At 43.0% G+C, this 22,739-nt stretch overlaps 1 protein-coding gene across 2 annotated transcripts in view; it reads right to left on the reverse strand.

Moving 5' to 3' along the window:
* The window catches only part of Tbc1d30 (TBC1 domain family, member 30), a 90,164-nt gene that overhangs the window by 65,004 nt on the left and 2,421 nt on the right, over positions 1-22,739 (reverse strand). For both annotated transcript variants that reach the window (XM_087556398.1, XM_087556397.1), the window contains exon 2: positions 19,500-19,664. In XM_087556398.1, coding sequence (XP_087412524.1) covers positions 19,500-19,664 — 165 coding nt within the window. The remainder of the gene's footprint in view (positions 1-19,499; positions 19,665-22,739) is intronic.

Consider the following 22,739-nt stretch of genomic DNA (forward strand, 5'->3'; position numbering starts at 1 on the left):
TGAACCCGGTTTAATACTAAAGCCATACTCTTAACAGCTATGCTAATAAGATACAGTCAGATGACTTGACTTGAACATGATCAGAGCATTCTGGAAAGTTCTAAAACAGATTTGCTCTCAGCCCCATTTGTGTTCCCAACTGAGTGTGGTATCCATCAGGCCTGCAGCTCCTTCTTAGATTACTTATTAATACAGTGATGGCACAGAAAACCAACAGCAACTTCAACACGGTCAGTCCAGCTGCGTTGGTTAGCCTGAGACCCCGGAAGAGCAGAGGGGATGTACAAGCTCGTAGATGAGTGCAGGAGACCTGGCTGTTGCACATGGGGCGCCAGGATGAGACCTACAGCGGTCAGTCAGGATGTGAGAGATAAGCTTTACTAAACGTTTATGAGACACTTAAAACATTCCTCTCAGCAACAACCCATCCTCTAAGTTACACAAGAGAAATCTGGTCAACCTTCAAGTTTCCCAAGAAACTTCAGAATCGATTTCTAAAATTAACTTGCCTCGTGTCATAAAGGAAACAGGCTGGTGGTTAGTTAACCGAGGCAGTGGTAAACTGAGGACCCTCCATACAGAGATGTTCATGATGCAGACTCCGGGTATAATCAGTTAGGAATCATTTTTGTGCTAATGCTGTGTTGCCTCTTTGGTGAGTAGCAGCTGTTGTAATCACTGTGTCACAGAACTAAGAAAGCATTTGAGATGATTCAACCTAAAACGCCCTGGGTTTGTTTTTTTAAGTGCTTAAAAAATCTTGCATTGTATTACACACTACTTAGTTTAGAAAATTAAAGACCACATGAATCACTTATCATGTTGAAGCTTTGATAGAGTCAACATGGGCCGTATGTCCAATGTTTGCATTACAGTACCTGGTGCACAGTTTGGCTGAAAATGAACTTTAGTTAAGGAGAAATGTTTAGAATGTGTGGAGGTCAGCTTTAATTATCAAGTGGACAGAACCCACACTGGGTTGACCTATGAGGAGTTGTCTTAAGATAACTGATATGGAGTGCCCGTCCCACTGTGAGCGGCACCATTCCCTAGGCAGGGACTGTGTAAGTATAGAGAAATAACACTAAGCACAAGCAAACAACTGCCTGTGCACACATTCGTTTCTCTCTATTCCTGACTATGGATGTCATGTGGCCATTCTAAGTTCCTGCTGCCTTAGCTTCCTATGCTCTGATGGACTGGAACCTGGAATTGTGAGCTAAGTAACCCATTCTTCCCACGTTGCTTTTTGATGAGGTATTTCACCTTGGCAGCAGCAATGAGACTAAAACAGAATCCCTTCACTATCCTGTTTGAACTTATCCAGGTCAACTGCAACCACACAGAGAGATGTTACATGCAGCAAAGTTATCTATGGCTGATTCTTCTTGCAAGAAAAAATAGGTTACACCATGATGTAAGTTTGCCTCTTGGAACAGGAAACCTGTGACTTAATACATTGTAAGGTTCAATTATTTTGGTGGGGGTTGTATTTGTTTCTCTGCAGGACTGAGGTTTTAACTCCAAACAAAAACATTCTACCATTGAGCTGAGGTCCAAGCGCTGAATTTGAATTCCTAAAAGTGCAAACAGCTGAGCTATAAGATAGACTATGAAGATCTAAGGAGAAGGTTCTTAGAGAATTCCACATCAAAGAACAGATGAGAGCAACACTATCGCCATTTCTTATTATCTCCGGTGCTACAGTTTCCCTTCATTACCCCAAAACCTTTAACAAAGTGTCTTTCCAGCTTCATGGTGGCCACACTTAGGAGAATGAAGAGGAAGAGTGAGAACAGAAATCCCACAAGTAAAGTAGGATGACCCAATGCAGAACATTAAAACAAACCACACACACACACACACACACACACACACACACACACACACATATATGCAGGCACCCACGCACGTGCACAGACACGCACACACATGCACGAGCACCACCTGGAAGTGAGGGGTTGGACTGACTTTGCTATGGGTTGGCTCTAATGCAAGAGGACAACTTTCATTCACCAAAGCCTCAAGGTCATGGGAGCAGAAGGGAACTAGCAGGTCCTAAGGAAGGACTTCATGCTGACTTGGGGAAACTTGGGTCATTTGATCCCTCTAACATTAACTACATTTGTGACACTGATATACACTGTCAATACAGTTTCCAGGAAAAACATGGATTAAAACTGAAGCATGAGGGTGGTTAACGGATTTAAGGAGCTTAAGGAATCCTGACCCCAACTACCTGTGTGGTGAGCATGGCTTCGCACATGACACTAATGCTAGATGTCTACACAGTGGTGTTTCCATTTCACTAGCCTTCACGGGGGCTTAGTTGAACCACACCATAGACAAAAGTTTTCCTCCACAGAAATAAACTTGCAGTTATATTTTCTGAGACAGGGTCTAGCTATGTAGCTCATGTTGGGCTTAAACCTGTAGTTGATCCTCCTGCCTCAGGCTCTCGAGGGCTGAGATTACAGGTATGTGTCATGATGAATTACTCTATTTTTTTTAAAGTGTTCAGGAGGAGAAGAGCAGAAAAGACCATTTCCCCAGGAACTCTGATGTAGACTTAACCCACCGAGAGACAATATGTAGAAAAGATATTCTTCCAATGAGATAGCCTGGAATGGAGTCGCCAGTCACTGGTAAGTCTCTAGATAAATGACTGCTTTACAACATCGAAACAAGACAAGCAGGGTGATCTAAAATAAACAAACAAACAAATACAGGCTCCTGAAAGAGAGAGAGTCCGGCACAATGAATCCACTCTTCTGTAGGCTTAAGCTGGAGTCTCAGTTGAGCCCAAACCTTCTGGGGCAGGATGGACAACACAAGTCCTAGTGTCACAGACAGTACAGGCCACCATGTGCACAGTTGTAACTACTACCCTCAGGCTACAAAGGCAGAGGGATGTTAAGTTCAAGGCCAGCCTAGGCTACATAGTAAGTCCTCATCTCAAAAGAACACACACAGGTGCATGTGCAGGCTCACACAAGACACACACACACACACACACAGTAGAAAACTCCTAACTTCACAATCTCATAGCTCAGTGCTGTTCACAAATGTAGCTTCTCCATGTAAAAGGACGATTATTATCAGACCTTCCAAGAACAGAAGCAGCAAACCTTCTTTGTACGGATACGTAAGGACGTTTAGCTACATAAAAATCATAGCTTCTGTAGAAGAGAGAGTCGCAGTGTTGTGGGTCCTGAAGAGGAGGTGTCACTGTGATGACACTGAGAGTCATCACGCAACACTTGAAGACCCCAAACTTTTCCTATTTACAGAGACTTAAGATTTAGTCCCTTATGCCTGTTATGGGGAGAGCCTCAAGACGGAACATTCTGAGAGAGCCGTGAATGCGCACTGAAGAGGGACTTCCTTCACATGTCTAGTTGCATGGGGCGGGGGGAGAAAATAATTCTGTACCACTTCCCTACTAATTTTTAGTCACACGACTGAGTCTAGAATGTTGGTGATCCTGTAAGTTGATAAACTGATGAGAACTAAATAGAATCAGAGCAACGGAGTCAGAATCCCACGTCCCCTGACAAAGGAAAGGAGCCGGCTCGCCCTCTACTGGACATACCAGGTAGTGTCAGCAAGATGTGAGGTAACCTTTCCTACCACTTTGAACTGAGAGACCCGGACACGCCCTGAAACCACATTACGCATCTACACAACTTCCATCCATGACCGAAACCTTACAAGGAGATCACAGCCACGTGTTATGCTTTACAGCTAAGCCCTGAATGAATCATTTTCTGTGAATATATGAAGAAGACAGTATTGAACAAAGAAAATGGAGGTGGTGGAGGGTGGGGAGAGAGCTACCAAGATGGCTCAGTTGGAAAACACTTGGAGCATAAGCAGGAGACCTGAGCTGGGTCCCCAGAACAACACCAAGCATTCTGGTGTAGACAGGTAACCCCAGAACGGAAGAGACAAGCCTTGAGATTTGCTGACCAGATAGCAATTCAGTGAATTCTACATCAGCGAGAGACCCCGCTTCAAAAATAATTAATTCATGAAATGGCATACACGCGCCCAGATACACACAACCATACACAAAAAGAACTTGAGTAAGCCAGGTGTGAAATACATCGGAAAAGGTTCCTTTCCATCTGCAACATCAAAATAAATTTCTCTATATGGACCGCTATGAACAGGTATTTGCTCATCCCATTCCCAGGGGGAAAAATTGGCATTATGCTTCAGTGGTAAATCATTCGTTGTAAGAAAATGTCAGTGGCCAAAAATGTTACAGAAACAGGTTAAAAAGGAAAGAAACAAACACCTCCTACCACTAAGGAGAGAGACAGGGTCGACTCATTAAACTCGGCCATGCTGTTAGAAAGGTGATGTGTAAACAGCACATTCCCATCTCACCTGTGCTTGCTACTCTGTAGCCCCAGGAACAACTCTTTCACTGGCGTCTTTCCACCCACATGCAAAGATTGCATCGACATTGTCATAAGGCAAGGGTTTGCTCAATGACACCGCCACTGGCTTTAAACCTAAGAAAGCAGTTGCTACACGCCAATGTCCTACAGTCCTGTAATAAGTCGAGGACTCAGCAGCTGAGTACGAGCTCTTCTTGCAGAGAACCTGAGTTTGATTCTCAGCACCCACATCAGGCAACTCACAACTGACTCAGCTGAAGCCCTAGGGTGTCCAATACCCACATTTCACACACACACACACACACACACACACACGCACATATACATACATACATACATACATACATACATACACATTTTACATTTCAAAACACTTCTAGTTTTGTTTCCAAAACATTCTTCCATAAGATCAATATTACTGTTCATTTCAGAAGTTAAGAAAAGCATAGAAAAATGGAAAGGTTGTCTAATGTTCAAGTACAATTTTAGTGTTAGTTTCTGTTTGCTTTGTTTGTTTGTTTGTTTGTTTGTTTGTTTGGGGAACTTTTAAGACAGGGATTCTCTCTGTAATAGCTCTAGTTGTCCTGGACTTGAGTTGTAGGTCAAGCTGGCCTCAAACTCAGAGAGATCTGCCTGCCTCTGTCTCCTGACTGCTGGGATTGAAGGTGTGTGCCACCAGGCCTGGCCTACAATACCACATTTATTTTACTTACTAATTTTTTCAAACAGCATCTCACTGTGTAACCCAGACTTTATGCAAATTCACAGTCCTTCCCAGGTATTGAAATTACAGTCGTGTATCACTATGCTTGAGTTACCCAATTTAATTAACTAATTAATTAGTTAATCTTTTGGTGCTGAGAATTGAACTCAGGACCTTGTGTTTGCTAGGCAAATGTTCTACCACTGAGCTAGTTGGCCAAAACCTAGTGTCGGTGTTCATTAAAGATATATAGAGATAGAAAACTGATAAAAAGGGACCAGAGACATGGCTCAGTGGTTAAGAGCATTGGCTGCTCTTCCAAAGGACCTGGGTTCAATTCCCAGCACACACGTGGCACTCACAACTGTCTGTAATTCCAATTCCAAGGGCTCTGACACCCTCACACAGATATACATGCAGGCAGAACACCTGTGTACATAAAACGAATTTTTTTTAATTAAAAAAAATTGATTCAAGCAAACAGTTAAGAAGTGTGGAGATTCCTGGGTAGGGAAGAGACGACCGACCCAATATACACAAAGGTGTGGCCAGTTTATCCCAAGTCCTAGGAAGAGAGCATGTCCACTCAAGACAGGGCTGTGTGTAGATCGCTGTCTGTAAGCAGGTGAGGGTAGGTGAAAGACAAGGCAAGAGCATGTGATTGGGCAGTAAAGGGGGGGGGGGAGGTGCGGAGAATTTTAGAGACAGGTGGAGAGTACAGAGGGGAGAAGGAAGGAAGATGGAGGAAGAGAAGGACGACTCAGATACATGTGGCTTTAAATAGCCACAGATACCTATGAATATCATATAAGGGATGGATTACTACAAGACAACTTGTCCAATCAAGGCGGGCAGCTTATATCAACATCAGTTGGCCCTGAGTTCATTGTGTGGGTGTTTTGTGGGGTGAGAATTTACTGATCTAAATCTGACTGATAAGTTACAAGCCTCTAGAGTTTTGGTTTTTACCAGGATACAAGGATTTGTGACAGCTAACCACGAGATGGGCGGTTGCTGCATGGGGCTGGTGTGGCCATGGGAACTTAATGAGTCAGGTGGAGAGAGTTCAGAGCAAAAAGGTCAGAGAGTGTTGCCGAGCACACCGCACTGGTACCGTGTGGCCGCCGGTGCCCAGCATAGTGTGCTATGGTATATCCATGTTTATTATTTAATGCAACAACTGTGAGGACAGTCTACCTCTCTCACTTCTTTTCAGATAGAGCCCTGCTATAATTGCTAAGGTCAGCCTTCAATGTACTATCTGCCTCCTTCTGCCTCCTTTTGGACTTATGGGTGCATTTCCACTACACCTGGCTTATAGAACTGTTTTTGATGGCTTATATTCTGTCTATAAAAACACAAAGTAAGGTGAAATGAAAATTTCTAGTTTCTTTGGAGACTCAGTTGTGTCATGTGACAATGTTCTGGAAACTGTCTTATGAGAGGATGTTTTGACACATGGTGGCAATTTTCTGGACGTTGCCTGGAAAAGAGGCATAGGCTCGGCTTTGCTAGAGTGGACGTCTGAGAGAACACTTGATACTTGGAAAGGGTATAAATAGAGCCTGACGGGCGGTGGGCGGTGCTGGGTGACATTGTTTGCCTTGCTGCTCTTTGCTGGCCTTTGCTAGGCTTTGCTGATAACACTGCGGCACTGGGTCACCTGGCCTTCCTCGCCACTGACCTTCATTTGTTGTGACCTCGTAGAAAGACACACAGCAGAGAACTTCTCGTGATAGTCTAGTGGCTTCTCGTCGCTTCCACAGACTCAGGCCGGTTGGCGGAGCCTTGCAGTTTCTTCTGGATCGTGCTGCATTGCTGGCTCGTGAGTAGCATCTGCGAGTGGACGGAGCTACTGCTGCCGATTTGTGTGAGCTGAATTGCTGATATCCTGACAACGAAGACTAGAATCACCCCCAAAGAACCATTCCTAAACAGGTCCGCATCCTCCTTTGCCCTATTAACCTTTCCTTTCCACTACCTCTGGTGGGTGGTGGGCTAGAAGGGAGATTAAAGCATTTAAGAACCCTTATTAAAGTATGTTTTGGTAAGGAAATGGAATGGGATGTAAATGTGGGGCAGAGGCAGGGGTGTGAACCTGAGAGATAAAATAGGTGCGACAAAGGTCGCACAACTGAAGAGGGGTCAGATAATCTGTCTCTCCAGCCACAGTCAGCAGCAGTTGCTTACACAAGATGCTAGACATATGAGGGAGATAGGGATTGGGGCTTTGCCAGGGGAGACCGAGACAATCGATCTGCATGTGTATGGAAGTGAACTGTGAACACGCAGGATGTAAACTCTACACAGTTGAACAAGCCATGGTCGTTAGTGATCCCCGCCAGGTCAAGTGTGATGTCCACGGTCACAAAACCAGGATTCGGCTGAGTGTGCTGGTCCGTGCCTAGGATCCCTGAGGGTCTGCAGCAGCCAGCCGGGGATTTACAGTGCGGACTGTCTCCAAAGCAGGAAGGAAACTAAGGAGAATAAGTTCTCCTTCTTCTCTTCAGGGATCCGTCCATGTTGAGGAATAGTTTACGGGTTTCCAAACTTTTCTGTCCCTAAGAACAGCTTCAGAGGCTTAAAAATCAATGTGTCAATTCACGTCAATCAAATCTAAATGTCGGGAAGTGGGGCAGGGGGAGACAAGCATTAGATTTTTTTTTATTTTAATCCCAAAATAACTTCAATAGACATGAAAAAAATTGGAGCCCTGTGATAATTATTCCTCGCAAAGAATGGAATTGAAGTCTGTATTCAAATTCCTACAAGCAAGCATTCAGTGTATGTCACCGTATCACTGTGCGCGCTGCTGTAGACTCAATACCCACCTCGAGAAGAATGCAGACCGTTGTTGTACAAACAGTGACCTATGCTTTGCGGAAGAGAACGCACACTCATCTTAATGTTTACTTAGGGTGAAAGGCGCTTGGAGTCATGGGATGTTAATCTTGGACATGTTGCTCAACGCCTATCACCATGTCTGGCAAATCGTAAACACATGTAAATTTCTGTCCAGTGAATAAGTGATATCTTCACACACATAGTCTAGGAAGGATATTTCTAAATGGCGATCTTCCTTTTAGCATTCGAAAGGATTGACACATCTCACTTCAAAAAGTATTCAATCATAACCAAATGTGAAAATAGTAGTGTGCACAGAATTATTCAATTTATGTATGAGTACACTGTAACTGCCTTCAGACACACCACAAGAGGGTGTATCGGTCGGATTCCATTTCAGACGGTTGTGAGCCACCATGTGGTTGCTAGGAATTGAACTTAGGACCTCTCTGGAAGAGCAGTCAGTGTTCTTAACCACTGAGGCATCTCTTCAAGCCCCAGAAAATGAACTTTAAAATGACTCCCTCAATCTTTTCATATACTCTGTCCCAGACCATATCGGTTTCCATTTTATAGGCTTTCTTACTTCCTGGGATGGCACAACACGAGTAATATGAACTTTAAGACCTTTCTTATGAAAGCCTCAGAGTGCTCCCCCTGCTGGCTGTAACTGATAATGACCGCATCTGACAGCACAGTCCTGGCTGTGTCACGGACCAGCTGAGAGTGTCAACACTCTAACCCTCGGGCCTCATTGTGTTCAACCAAGGCTTGTGGGTAAAGAGAGACCACACTGAATTCCCCTTCTCCTGAAACAGTTTTCCTGAAACTCTGGTCCTTTTTAAATGAGGCCACCAGGAGATGTATCACTTATCTCAAATCCACAGAAACATCTCAAACATGGTGTAAATTCTCAGTATACCTTGGAATAAATTGTGTCAAGTGGAAATACAATTCTTACCCATAAGATGCTCAAACGTTTTATTTCTTGAAGAAAAGAAACTGATATTAAAGTATAAAAAGATTAGATAAACAGGCGAACAGACACACAAAACTTCTCTTTATACATCAAACATAACCTAAATGTTAGCTTCTTTTTATACGTCAAATGGAATGGACTTACACACACACACATACAGGTGTGTACACACACACACACACACACACACACACACACACACACACACAAAGCATGAGTACTCATACAAACGAAGAGAACATAAGGTTACAATGGCCGATGGGGAAAGAGTGCATCTGATTCTGATTCCCAAGGTGGGGAAATCACACTAAAAATATAGTAAAGGGGATTTTTAAAATCATAACCTCCATCCAGTTTACTTTCAGTGGTCCTCACAGTCAGTCAGCCCTGCCCTTGAGCCCCATTACTATGAACAGATGGACCAGAATTACCAGTCCGACTGAGAAAGGACTAAACCTAACGGCTTTTTTGAAAGTTTCTTCCCTTCTGTATGACTGGTGTCCTGGTTGGTTTTGTTTGCTTGCTTGACACAGGCTAGTATTATCTGGGAGGAGAATCCTCAGTCAAGAAAGTGTGTCTATCAGACTGCTGGTTAGGCGAGTCTGTAAAGGTATTTTCTTGATTAATCATCAATGTGGGAAGACCCAGCTCGCTGTGGGCGGTTCCACTGCTGGGCAAGTTGTATAAGAAAGCAGTCTGATTCAGGCATAGCGGTGGACACCCTTAATCCCAGCATTCAGGAGGCAGAGGTGGGCTGATCTCTGTGACTTAGAGGCCACTCTTGCCTACGTGGTGAGCTGCATAGCGAGAGATCGAAACACAGTCCTGAACAAACAAACAAGACAAGAAACGCTAGGCTGAGCAAGCTAAGGGGGAGCAAGCCAGCAAGCAGCATTCATCCAATGGCCTCTGCATCGCCTCCTACATTGAGTTCCTGCCTTAATATTCCCTTACATTCCGTTACAGTCTATGAGCTGTAACGTGAAAAAAATCCTTTCCCCTCCAAGTTGCTTTTGCCCAGGGTATTTGTTTATTACAGCAAAAAAGTAAGATAAGTGGACTTCCCACAGCTGTTTTCTAGTTACTGTTTCAATCTCTATCATAATAGATTTAGAACAGTAAAAAAAAAAAAAAAAAAAGATACATCGCACTGGGCTGCTGAGTCACTTGCCACACAAGCCTGATGACCTGACGTTTGATTTCTCCTAAACCAGCATAACGGTGAAAGGCAGGAGCAGACTCGTGAACATTGTCCTCATTCCCACACACAAGCTGGGCTACACTTCTGGACAGACTGTCCATGAGGCGGGGTTACTTCATCCTGCAAGGGGCTACTGAAACGCTGGCTCGCTCTTCCCTCCATACCCACAGAAATGGGCATTCACTTACTGCTAAGAGCTAACTGAACCAGAGTATGGAGCTAGGAATGGGGGGGGGGCGGAGAAAGGGAGAGGGAGAGGAGAGAGGAGAGAGGAGAGAGGGAGTGCTGACCCTTCCAGCCTAGATGGTCATTTGGTAACTAGCCTGACACATGATGTTGCAGACGTTGTTTTTAACTTTTCCCTCTGGTTCCCCCACCAAGAGACAGCATGTGAACTCTCCCAGCAATCCAAGAGCAGAGCTCCAAAGGCCTTGTGGCCTCTTCTGAGAGCTTTATCTCTCAGATAGAAGCCTTACCTCTCCTTTCACAGACAGCCTTGTCCTTGCTACTTACTCTTTCGGAACCGCATCTTTGCTTGGGAATATACATAAAAGCGGAAGTATAAACAAAGTCAAATTCATCCTTTCACAGAAGAGAGATTTCCCCCAGTGAAGAGCACCTGGGAGCTTCCGGAAGACTCGTAGTGTCTGTTACTTAAGCTTGAAAGCAAATGTCCACACATGTAGACCTTCGTTATTCCTTAAAATAAAAACGGTGGGGGCTGGGGATTTAGCTCAGTGGTAGAGTGCTTACCTAGGAAGCGCAAGGCCCTGGGTTCGGTCCCCAGCTCCGAAAAAAAGAACCAAAAATAAATAAATAAATAAAATAAAAAAAAACGGTGTCTGAAACGCCCCTCTGCACAGTGCTACGTTTTGTAGTAGAACGTATTGTAAGGAGTACGTGAATTGTTTGATGAAATTGCTTTAGCCTTTTGACATACTACAGAACCAGTGTGTATGAGGGAACGAGGGAGTTTGGCTACTGACCTCTACCTCTAAAACATCCTCCCCCCAAATATTCTTGATAATTTTACACCTATAAGTGCAAAGCACGTGATGGAGCTAGGATACAAAACTGTTATGCAGTGTGATGTCTTAAGAGAAAAACTACATGTGGGCTTGTGTCAGGATAACAGAAAACTCATGAAATAATAAAACTCTTAGGCTGGGGTTGCAGCTCAGCTCGATCCTCAGCGCTGTACAAATAACGTAAAATAAAACAAAATTTCTAGAATCTAACACGTCTTTGTGAGTTTGCGGTTAAAGAACAAGAAGGAAAAGATTTTTTTATACAGGACTGAAAAAGCACTAGACTTAAACGTATTGCTGACAACATGATTTACTGAGTCTCTTGCACAGAAATGTTATTGAGGGGCTAGGGAAGTAGCTCAGCTGATAGAGTGTTTGTTGTCAATTTGTCTAGGCTCCGCCCCACAGTTGCTTGGCAACAGTTACCAGGTGTGCCTGACTCACTGTAAAAGGGGCTGTTTGCCCCTTCTCTCTTGCCCTCTTGTTCTTGCTCTATCCTCTTGCTCCTTCTCTCTCTCTCTCTCTCTCTCTCTCTCTCTCTCTCTCTCTCTCTCCCTCCCTCCCTCTCCCTCTCTCTCTCTCTCTCTCTCTCTCTCTCTCTCTCTCTCTCTCTCTCTCTCTCTCTCCTCTCTCTCTCTCTCCTCCCCTCCCCATCCCCTAAATAAACTCCATTCTATACTATACCATAGTGAGGATGCCTCAGCATGGGCTGGCAGAGGCGCCCCCTTCCCCCACACCTTACTGATCCTCCACCAAACGTATCCCTTCTTTCTTATTGTTTTATACAACACGACAGTGCTGGTCTGACACCCCAGGTCTGCTCTGCAACCCCACATAACCTGGGTATGATGGTACATGCCTGTAACCCCAGCACTTGGGAGATGGTAGGATCCAAAGTTCAAGATCATATAGAGAAATCAAGCTAGAAGCCTGAATGCTTCCTCCCTGCTGGCCAGCTTTCACAGTCCACAAGGTGCTACACAAGCTGCTGGGGCCAGTGGGTGGGACACAGTGAGTGTCAGACTGTTCGTTAAGGGAAACAGACGCTTCACATAAAATATTATCAGAACAGCCTATAATATCATGCAAAAAATGCCAAACTACATCAGTGACCAGCAAAATGAAACCCACTCAGTCTTAATTAGTTGTGGATGCTGCGTGCTATACAATCAAATGGCCAGGTAAATTTATGTCCACTCCACAGGAGGAAATCCACACATGGTACTTTAAACCTGATCAAAAGCCCATGCCGGGGAGGTCACAGGCCCTAAAGGGGGCAAGCTACTACTGTTATTTTCCTAAACTGGCATCTTGTGCCCTCAAATTATCTTCTAAATACTTATTTAAACCCATAAAATATAGTGTTGCTGTCAGAGTCAAAGAAGCCTCATTTCGCCATGGAAAGCAGTTGGGACTAGTTATACTCATAACTAGTCAAAAAGTGCTGAGAAGAAATAACTGTTGAATGTTCGTCCCTAAATGTCACCATCAGCCCTGCCAAGGCTTGACGAAGAATGTGAAAGAAGAGACAGGAAGCCGGTAAGGACTGAAGATGGGGAGGATTGCTGTAAAATCCCATCTTCTAGCCATATCGTGACCACTTCACAGATGAACTTGGCAGCTATAGTGTCCTGCTCAGGAATGGGTCCTTCAACATTTTGTCATAGTTGGCGGAGGAAGAGCTACTGAAGAGCTACTAGCATGTGATAACTGCGGACGAAGATATCCCTGTCTGCCAATTTATGTAGGCATTAGAGCCATTTTAGATGTGTTCTTTCTGTAAGCCATTACTGAAAGAACGCTGTTTACTATTATAATGTTGTGACAAAACAAAATGACGCACTGTGAAACCATGATATGGCTCTGAAGATGAAGGCGTCCAATGAGATAGCTCTGAGGATGAAGGCGTCCAATGAGATAGCGCTGAGGATGAAGGCGTTCAAAAAGATGGCTCTGAAGATGAAGGCGTCCATTGAGATTGCTCTGAGGATGAAGACGTCCAATAAGATAGCTAAGATAGCTCCAAGATTGAAGGTAGCCAATGAGATAGCTCTGAGAATGAAGGTGTCCAATGAGATGGCTCTGAGGATGAAGGCTCTGCCTTCAAGCCTGATCACTTGAGTTCAGTCCCCTGGTCCCACACAGTAGAGACAGAGCACCAACTCCCACCAATTGACCTCTGATTTCACATACAAGCACACACATGTGCACAACAACATGCACACACCTGCACAAGTACACACCTGCACACGTGCACATATACACACAAAGGACTCTCACCTTTTTGACAAGATACCTGGCCCTTACAAGCATTTCTAAGAAACTGTAAAAATGCAGGAACCCTGTGCATGTTGGCAAGGCTTCCGTATGGCTAGATACGTTCATATTTTGCTCGTGTTTTCTCTTATCACACCTTTAACGTCACCGCCATGTTTTATTGCTGGATTTGTAATAGCATTTCACTAGCTCAACCAGTCTGACGTATTTACCGCACCAAGGCAGATTGTAAAGCTGTGTGGCACTAATCACATGGCTTCTGCCTTCAGGAGAAGGGGATTAAGGAAAAGATAAAAAAAAATCTCAGCAGCCCATTCTTAGATGAACACAGAAGGGAAATATCCTTTTCTGTCAGACAAATACTGATCCTGAATCACTCTTTTTCTGTGTTTTGTTTGCGTGTTCAGAGTTTGAGGGAGGTTTCGCATTGTTAATTCTGAGTCAGGGTCTCACTGGATAACACGGTCTCACCTCCAACTGTTGATCTTCCTGGCTTCCCTTTAATTCCTTTCATTGTCTGAGCCTTCAAGTGGGTTTTCCTACACGCCAAACTACGTTCATACAATGCAATCATTTAGCCAAGATAAACACTTCCTTCCTGTGCAGACTGTGCTGTAAAGCAGGGCTAGTTATCAACCAGGAATCATTTTGTTCTCTGCACATTACGAAACTCAGCAACACTCCAGAATTATTGCAGAACTAGAGTGGGAAACAGGGAAAATGAGGAGTTTCGAGACTGCTGTCTTTCGATTATTTCTCAATCCCTCAACAAGGTGACTTTTGACCAATTAGTTAAACTTGCTGAATCTGGACCTTATCACACAGTGTGAATGAAGGAGCTGTTGTTAGATAGGAAAGCAAAAGTTGGCCATAAGGCATGCGCTCAATAAATGACCGCAGGTGCTGCTATTTTTAATAAGTATTAAAATAATTATTAAAAGTAGATATTTTTAAGTGATATGGAAGGAAAATACATTCTTTTGTCAGACAAGTATTGACCCTGTTACATTGCTTGCTGGTGTTTTTTCTTTTTTGGTTTTGGTTTTTGGGATTTTGGGGGGTTTTTTAGTTTTGTTGGTTCTTTGAGAAAATCAACAAGATAGATAAACCCTTAGCCAGACTAACGAGAGGACACAGAGAGTGTGTCCAAATTAACAAAATCAGAAATGAAAAGGGAGACATAACTACAGATTCAGAGGAAATTCAAAAAATCATCAGATCTTACTATAAAAGCCTATATTCAACAAAACTTGAAAATCTGCAGGAAATGGACAATTTCCTAGACAGATACCAGGTACCGAAGTTAAATCAGGAACAGATAAACCAGTTAAACAACCCCATAACTCCTAAGGAAATAGAAGCAGTCATTAAAGGTCTCCCAACCAAAAAGAGCCCAGGTCCAGACGGGTTTAGTGCAGAATTCTATCAGACCTTCATAGAAGACCTCATACCAATATTATCCAAACTATTCCACAAAATTGAAACAGATGGAGCACTCCCGAATTCCTTCTATGAAGCCACAATTACTCTTATACCTAAACCACACAAAGACACAACAAAGAAAGAGAACTTCAGACCAATTTCCCTTATGAATATCGACGCAAAAATACTCAATAAAATTCTGCCAAACCAAATCCAAGAGCACATCAAAACAATCATCCACCATGATCAAGTAGGCTTCATCCCAGGCATGCAGGGATGGTTTAATATACGGAAAACCATCAACGTGATCCATTATATAAACAAACTGAAAGAACAAAACCACATGATCATTTCATTAGAATTTGAGAAAGCATTTGACAAAATTCAACACCCCTTCATGATAAAAGTCCTGGAAAGAATAGGAATTCAAGGCCCATACCTAAACTTAGTAAAAGCCATATATAGCAAACCAGTTGCTAACATTAAACTAAAAGGAGAGAAACTTGAAGCAATCCCACTAAAATCAGGGACTAGACAAGGCTGCCCACACTCTCCCTACTTATTCAATATAGTTCTTGAAGTTCTAGCCAGAGCAATCAGACAACAAAAGGAGGTCAAGGGGATACAGATCGGAAAAGAAGAAGTCAAAATATCACTATTTGCAGAGGATATGATAGTATATTTAAGTGATCCCAAAAGTTCCACCAGAGAACTACTAAAGCTGATAAACAACTTCAGCAAAATGGCTGGGTATAAAATTAACTCAAATAAATCAGTAGCCTTCCTCTACACAAAAGAGAAACAAGCTGAGAAAGAAATTAGGGAAACGACACCCTTCATAATAGACCCAAATAATATAAAGTACCTCAGTGTAACTTTAACCAAGCAAGTAAAAGATCTGTACAATAAGAACTTCAAGACTCTGAAGAAAGAAATTGAAGAAGACCTCAGAAGATGGAAAGATCTCCCATGCTCATGGATTGGCAGGATTAATATAGTAAAAATGGCCATTTTATCAAAAGCGATCTACAGATTCAATGCAATCCCCATCAAAATACCAATCAAATTCTTCAAAGAGTTAGACAGAACAATTTGCAAATTCATCTGGAATAACAAAAAACCCAGGATAGCTAAAACTATCCTCAACAATGAAAGGACTTCAGGGGGAATCCTATCCCTGAACTCAAGCAGTATTACAGAGCAATAGTGATAAAAACTGCATGGTATTGGTACAGAGACAGACAGATAGACCAATGGAACAGAATTGAAGACCCAGAAATGAACCCACACACCTATGGGCACTTGATTTTTGACAAAGGAGCCAAAACCATCAAATGGAAAAAAGACAGCATTTTCAGCAAATGGTGCTGGTTCAACTGGAGGTCAACATGTAGAAGAATGCAGATCGATCCATGCTTATCACCCTGTACAAAGCTTAAGTCCAAGTGGATCAAGGACCTCCACATCAAACCAGATACACTCAAACTAATAGAAGAAAAACTAGGGCAACATCTCAAACACATGGGCACTGGAAAAATTTCCTGAACAAAACACCAATGGCTTATGCTCTAAGATCAAGAATCGACAAATGGGATCTCATAAAACTGCAAAGCTTCTGTAAGGCAAAGGACACTGTGGTTAGGACAAAACGGCAACCAACAGATTGGGAAAAGATCTTTACCAATCCTACAACAGATAGTGGCCTTATATCCAAAATATACAAAGAACTCAAGAAGTTAGACCGCAGGGAGACAAATAACCCTATTAAAAAATGGGGTTCAGAGCTAAACAAAGAATTCACAGCTGAGGAATACCGAATGGCTGAGAAACACCTAAAGAAATGTTCAACATCTTTAGTCATAAGGGAAATGCAAATCAAAACAACCCTGAGATTTCACCTCACACCAGTGAGAATGGCTAAAATCAAAAACTCAGGGGAAGGGGTTGGGGATTTAGCTCAGTGGTAGAGCGCTTGCCTAGCAAGCGCAAGTCCCTGGGTTCAGTCCCCAGCTCTGAAAAAAAAAAGAAAGAAAGAAAGAAAGAAAGAAAGAAAGAAAGAAAGAAAGAAAGAAAGAAAGAAAAGAAAAGAAAACTCAGGGGACAGCAAATGCTGGCGAGGATGTAGAGAAAGAGGAACACTCCTCCATTGTTGGTGGGATTGCAGACTGGTACAACCATTCTGGAAATCAGTCTGGAGGTTCCTCAGAAAATTGGACATTGAACTGCCTGAGGATCCAGCTATACCTCTCTTGGGCATATACCCAAAAGATACCCCAACATATAAAAAAGACACGTGCTCCACTATGTTCATAGCAGCCTTATTTATAATAGCCAGAAGCTGGAAAGAACCCAGGTGTCCTTCAGCAGAGGAATGGATACAGAAAATGTGGTACATCTACACAATGGAATATTACTCAGCTATCAAAAACAATGAGTTTATGAAATTCATAGGCAAATGGTTGGAACTGCAAAATATCATCCTGAGTGAGGTAACCCAATCACAGAAAAACACACATGGTATGCACTCATTGATAAGTGGCTATTAGCCCAAATGCTTGAATTACCCTAGATGCCTAGAACACATGAAACTCAAGACGGATGATCAAAATGTGAATGCTTCACTCCTTCTTTAAAAGGGGAAAAAGAATACCCTTGGCAGGGAATAGAGAGGCAAAGATTAAAACAGACACAGAAGGAACACCCATTCAGAGCCTGCCCCACATGTGGCCCATACATATACAGCCACCCAATTAGACAAGATGGATGAAGCAAAGAAGTGCAGGCAGACAGGAGCCGGATGTAGATCTCTCCTGAGAGACACAGCCAGAATACAGCAAATACAGAGGCGAATGCCAGCAGCAAACCACTGAACTGAGAACAGGACCCCCGTTGAAGGAATCAGAGAAAGAACTGGAAAGTTTGAAGGGGCTCGAGACCCCATATGAACAACAATGCCAACCAACCAGAGCTTCCAGGGACTAAGCCACTACCCAAAGACTATACATGGACTGACCGTGGACTCTGACCTCATAGGTAGCATTGAATATCCTAGTAAGATCACCAGTGTAAGGGAATAACACTCGAAATGTAAATAAGAAATACTCAAGTTAATAAAAAAAAAAAATACGTCAGAGGATGCGTTCAGAGATTCACACGTTGAGTGCCAGTGGGCACATTTGTCTAAAAGACACAAGTACCAGTGCTTCTGTCAATCAAATGCATCTAAAGTCTAACATTAATCAGTCTCCAGTAGATAGAGATGAGTCCACCAAGCCCGCCTCCTCTCACCTGCTCCACCTGTCTTCCTACACGGGCTTCAAAACTCCATGCTTTTAGCTTCATATAGAAAAGGTAATAACTAAGTAGACTAAAAGCAAACTTGAAAAAAAAAATCAAAGCCTGTCTCTCATATTACAAGGGGGATATAATTTTTACTTAACACATTCAAATCAGTCAGAATCCATGAAAAGTTATCACATATGATGCATGCCAACATGCATGCATGTGCGTGTGCAAGAGCGCGTGCACACACACACACACACACACACACACACACACACACTGCCTTCATCCTTCTCTAGCTCTTCAGATAAGTGCCCAACTAGAGGAAAGCCGGTCTACTCGGCTGTATTCCTCTTGGCATGGGCCACCATCACACCACTCTGATCTCTAAACAGCGTTTGGCTTTCTGTCCATTATATCTCAAAACCTTAGATAAGTTGAGGATAGCAAGTGGCAGCATATTGGAAGGAGGCAATTAGATGGGATTCTAAGCTGCTAATGTTATTACTGAAAACTAACCAAGCCCTGGACACTGTTTCATGAAAACAGGCACATCTTCATTTTGGAATTAAAAAAAACAAAACCAACAACTTTTAATCTGTTACTTTACATATAAACTATTACTTTATATATAAACTGTGACAGAAGAAAGACATAAGAAAAAGCAACTCTGACATGCACCCCAGCACTGCCCCAGGCATTTTATCAGAAGGACATTTGCAGCTGTCTTTGCCATACCTGGACCCCGCTTTGCCACGCTGCGTGTTAACAAAAAAATGCAAAACAAAAACAGGGACACGTTAGCAGAGTAAAGCACAATGCGACTGTGTGGAGAATCACAAAATTAACTCACAAGTATCTAGTAAGACGGACCGGTAACTGAACACTTTTTTAATTCAATTAACCAAGCTAAGCAGCTCTCAGCAAAAAGTGGGTAACGCAAGACAAGAAGACAAAGGTTTCATTTGTTCCAATACCTTGCCCTTCTTGGGTTTCAGAGCAGGCTGTAAGCCGCTCTCGTTGGTTAGGCCCACTGTTTAATCATTAGAGCACGGAGATCAAAGGAACAAGGACACTACTTTAAGTCCCATCCATTTGATGCTTGTTTAAAAAGCCATTTAGTATCACATAAAAAAAAAGTAACCATTGTCAGAGTGAAATGTGACCTCAACTCGTGAGTAATAAAGCTGGGGATTAACATTAGACATCAAGCATTCATTTTAAATTTAAAAACAAAAAGTTGCGCTGTTTGGTTTGTTCCTGGACTTTTCAAAGCAGTGCAAACCAGCGCCTGCTGCAGGCTCACTGCTAGCCAAAGTGGCAAGGGATGACAGACACCCCGTACCCCTGAACTTACTTCTCTTCTGTGACACAGCCTGCAAGCAGGCGGTCACAATGTCGCAGTTCTTCTGAACTTTATGCAAAAGCCTGTCTTTCTGCTTCAGCTGCCGGAGTAACTTTGCCGACTGGATGCCAACCCTGGACTTTAGCTCGCGAAGAATGGTCTTCAGCTCACTGGAGTCTATCAGGAAAGAAAGAAGAAATCCCTTGAGAGGGCTGTAAATACCTAGCGCACTATTAGTCAAAAGGTACAAGCCTAGAAATGAATTTAAATCCACTAATTCTAGCTTTTCATCCCAGATAACATGTACGGGATTCAGCGAAGATGTTCCAGTCTAATGAGCCACCCCTCATCTCCCGCTTTGCTCCTAAGAGAAATTCTATAAGATAAATGTTCTCCTTGCTGCAATATGTAACAGATAAGCAAAGACTCCTGCGTTTACCCTTACCTCCAGGTATGCCTTATTTTTTTTCTTTTTTTCTTTTCTTTTTTAATGTAGGACTTTTAAAAAAATTTTTTATTTTATGTCTATGAGTACACTGTTGCTGTCTTCAGACACACCAGAAGAGGGCATCAGATCCCATTACAGATGGCTGTGAGTCACCATGTGGTTGCTGGGAATTGAACTCAGGACCTCTGGAATAGCAGTCAGTGCTCCTAACCTCTGAGCCATCTCTCCAGCCTGCATTTACCTTTCAATGCTATTGAACCTGGTGACACAGACCTATAATCCCACCTACTCAAGACGCTAAGGCAGGGGGATCGCTAGTTCAAAGCCAGATGATACAACCAAGATACTGTCTCAAGACCTTACATGCTGTGGAGACAGTAAAGTACTTACTGTGCAAGTTTACCAACACCAGCACCACATAGAAAATGCCATTATAGGGCTGGGGATTTAGCTCAGTGGTAGAGTGCTTGCCTAGGAAGCGCAAGGCCCTGGGTTCGGTCCCCAGCTCCGGAAAAAAAAAAAAAGAAAATGCCATTATAGTGGCCCATTGGCATCTGGCCTCTGCAGGCACACATACAAGCACACACATACATACACACATACAAGCACACACATACACACACACATACAAGCACACACATACATACACACGTATAATCAATAAAAAGTAAGAGAGGGCTCAATGGTAGAGGCATTGCCTAACATGTGCAAGGTCCTGGTGGTTCAAACCCCAAGACCTCAAAAATAAGAAACAGCTAAAAGAACCCCATCAATTGTGAATTGAAAGTAAGTAACCAGCACACTGGGTAATGAAGATGAATGTGGCTATGCCGATTTTGTTTTAAATATGTGATCTTCGAATGATCTGGTTAGCACACTTCATTTTAGAACAGCAATAATTTTCATACATGGCAGAAAATGTATTTCCTCTAAAGGGATCAAATACTTCTACGTTCTTGGGCTGGAGAGATGAATCAGAGGTTAGGAGCGCTGGCTGGCTCTTCCAAGAGACTGGGTCCAACTCTAGTATACATGGTGGCTCACAACTTTCTAAAAGTCCACTTCCAGGGGATCTGACCCGTCTTCTGACCTTGGCAGGCACTGAACACCCAAACACTTAAAAGATTTTTTTAAAACTCGAAAGAACTTAGAACTTTAATAATAAAACTAATAAGGTCTACAGCCTTAAAACTAATACACCAGTAGGAAGTGTGTGAAAACCCTAACTTATTTTCGCTGTTTCTTAAAGTACCTACAAGTCTCTATCTCTCTACATTATATACTACTTATAGGGACATATTCTGATTGTCATGTAGAAATGTCTTCCACAGTAATATCAAAAGATAAATAAACATCCCACGCTAGAACCTGTATCTGTGTGGACCATGACCCCTGCTTCTCACTAGGTATGGGAGAATATGGTCAGCTGAAAAGCTGACCAACTTCCTCTCGAAATTCCCCTTCTATGAAATGTGGGCTTGAAATGATGCAAGTATTCTCTAACACCCACAGAGCGCCTAGCACACATTAGCTTAGGTAAATAGCCTGCCCGAGGCTGCACAGCTAATTTTAAAAAAGGGATAGCGAGATAACTGAGGAGTCTGACTCCCAGTTCGTCCCCTCCACCACAGACAATCCAAGTTCCATTACAAGCTACTTTGTTGTTGTCCCTGGACCACAGACCCACACCCAGCATTGTCTGGATACAACACTGAAACATTAAACCAGGAGAGAGGCAAACCAGTGCACAGGTTAGCTGCATTGGCCCCCTAAGTGAACACAGCCCTTAGGTTGGAACCGGTAACTACCCAGTGAGCATTATTTCCGCAAACAGCTGCATCCGTGACCCCTGATCCCAAGGTTGTAGTGATGTCTGTCCACAGAAACAGTGTGTTGATATACAGCATCTTGCTCATCCAACTACAAGGAAAGAAAGGGTTCACAGGCAACGGGGTCAGCAATGAGATGAGAACTAGGAAGAAATGGACGCTGGCAGGTTCTGCGAGTGATCAGTAGAGCCGCCACTTATGCCACACCCACTCGCAGGCTGTCGGCCTCTCTACACTCTGGCTTGCCAGTTTCCCTCTTCTAAAAGGAAATTATTAGTTTCTCAAAGCTTCCTGGTAACAAAAGTGAATAGCCTTCTAAAAGGAGGAAGTCAGGTCACAGTTTTCAAAACTGATTGTTAGAATCTGCCCTACAGCATGAGTTTGGGCATAAACACAAATTTTTAGCAGAGTCAGGTAATTACATAAAATAAAATGTCTGCTCAAAGTGGGGGTTGGGGGGCACTTTACTAGGAAGCCGGAAAAGGAAGCTGAGAATTGTTTACACAGGTAGGAGCAAGCAGATTTATTCTTTTTCTGGTTTTTTTTTTTTCCTGGAACCAGCCAAACAGGATAATTCTCTTTATCCCTCCCATGGTCATTTAGCACAAGGACAATATTGCAAGAAATGTGATAGTGGCTGGCCTTCTGTTCCCCACAGCTTACTAAATTTTGTAAATTGAGGTTTTCCTAGATCTATTCAAAAAGACAACTATACTGGTCCCGATGCCTGAAATGTAAGCTATCATTATTGAGAAGAAAAAAAATCTCGAGCAGAACGTGAGCCTCAGAGTTTGATAACAAAAGAAACATCAAATTAGCCTATGCTCTGAGGAAACCAAGGCCAATTCTCAGCTCCACTCTCTGGGCAGGTGAAAGGTAGCAGTATTTAAATGCACCACGAAGGCCAAGCGCTCAGACTCCACTCAATCCTGAATTCCAGATTAAACCATAGCTGCTGGGAACTCACGCTCTGGC

Source organism: Rattus norvegicus, chromosome 7, assembly GCF_021556685.1.
Source record: "Rattus norvegicus strain SHRSP/BbbUtx chromosome 7, alternate assembly SHRSP_T2T, whole genome shotgun sequence".
In the NCBI taxonomy this organism is placed as follows: Eukaryota; Metazoa; Chordata; class Mammalia; order Rodentia; family Muridae; genus Rattus; species Rattus norvegicus.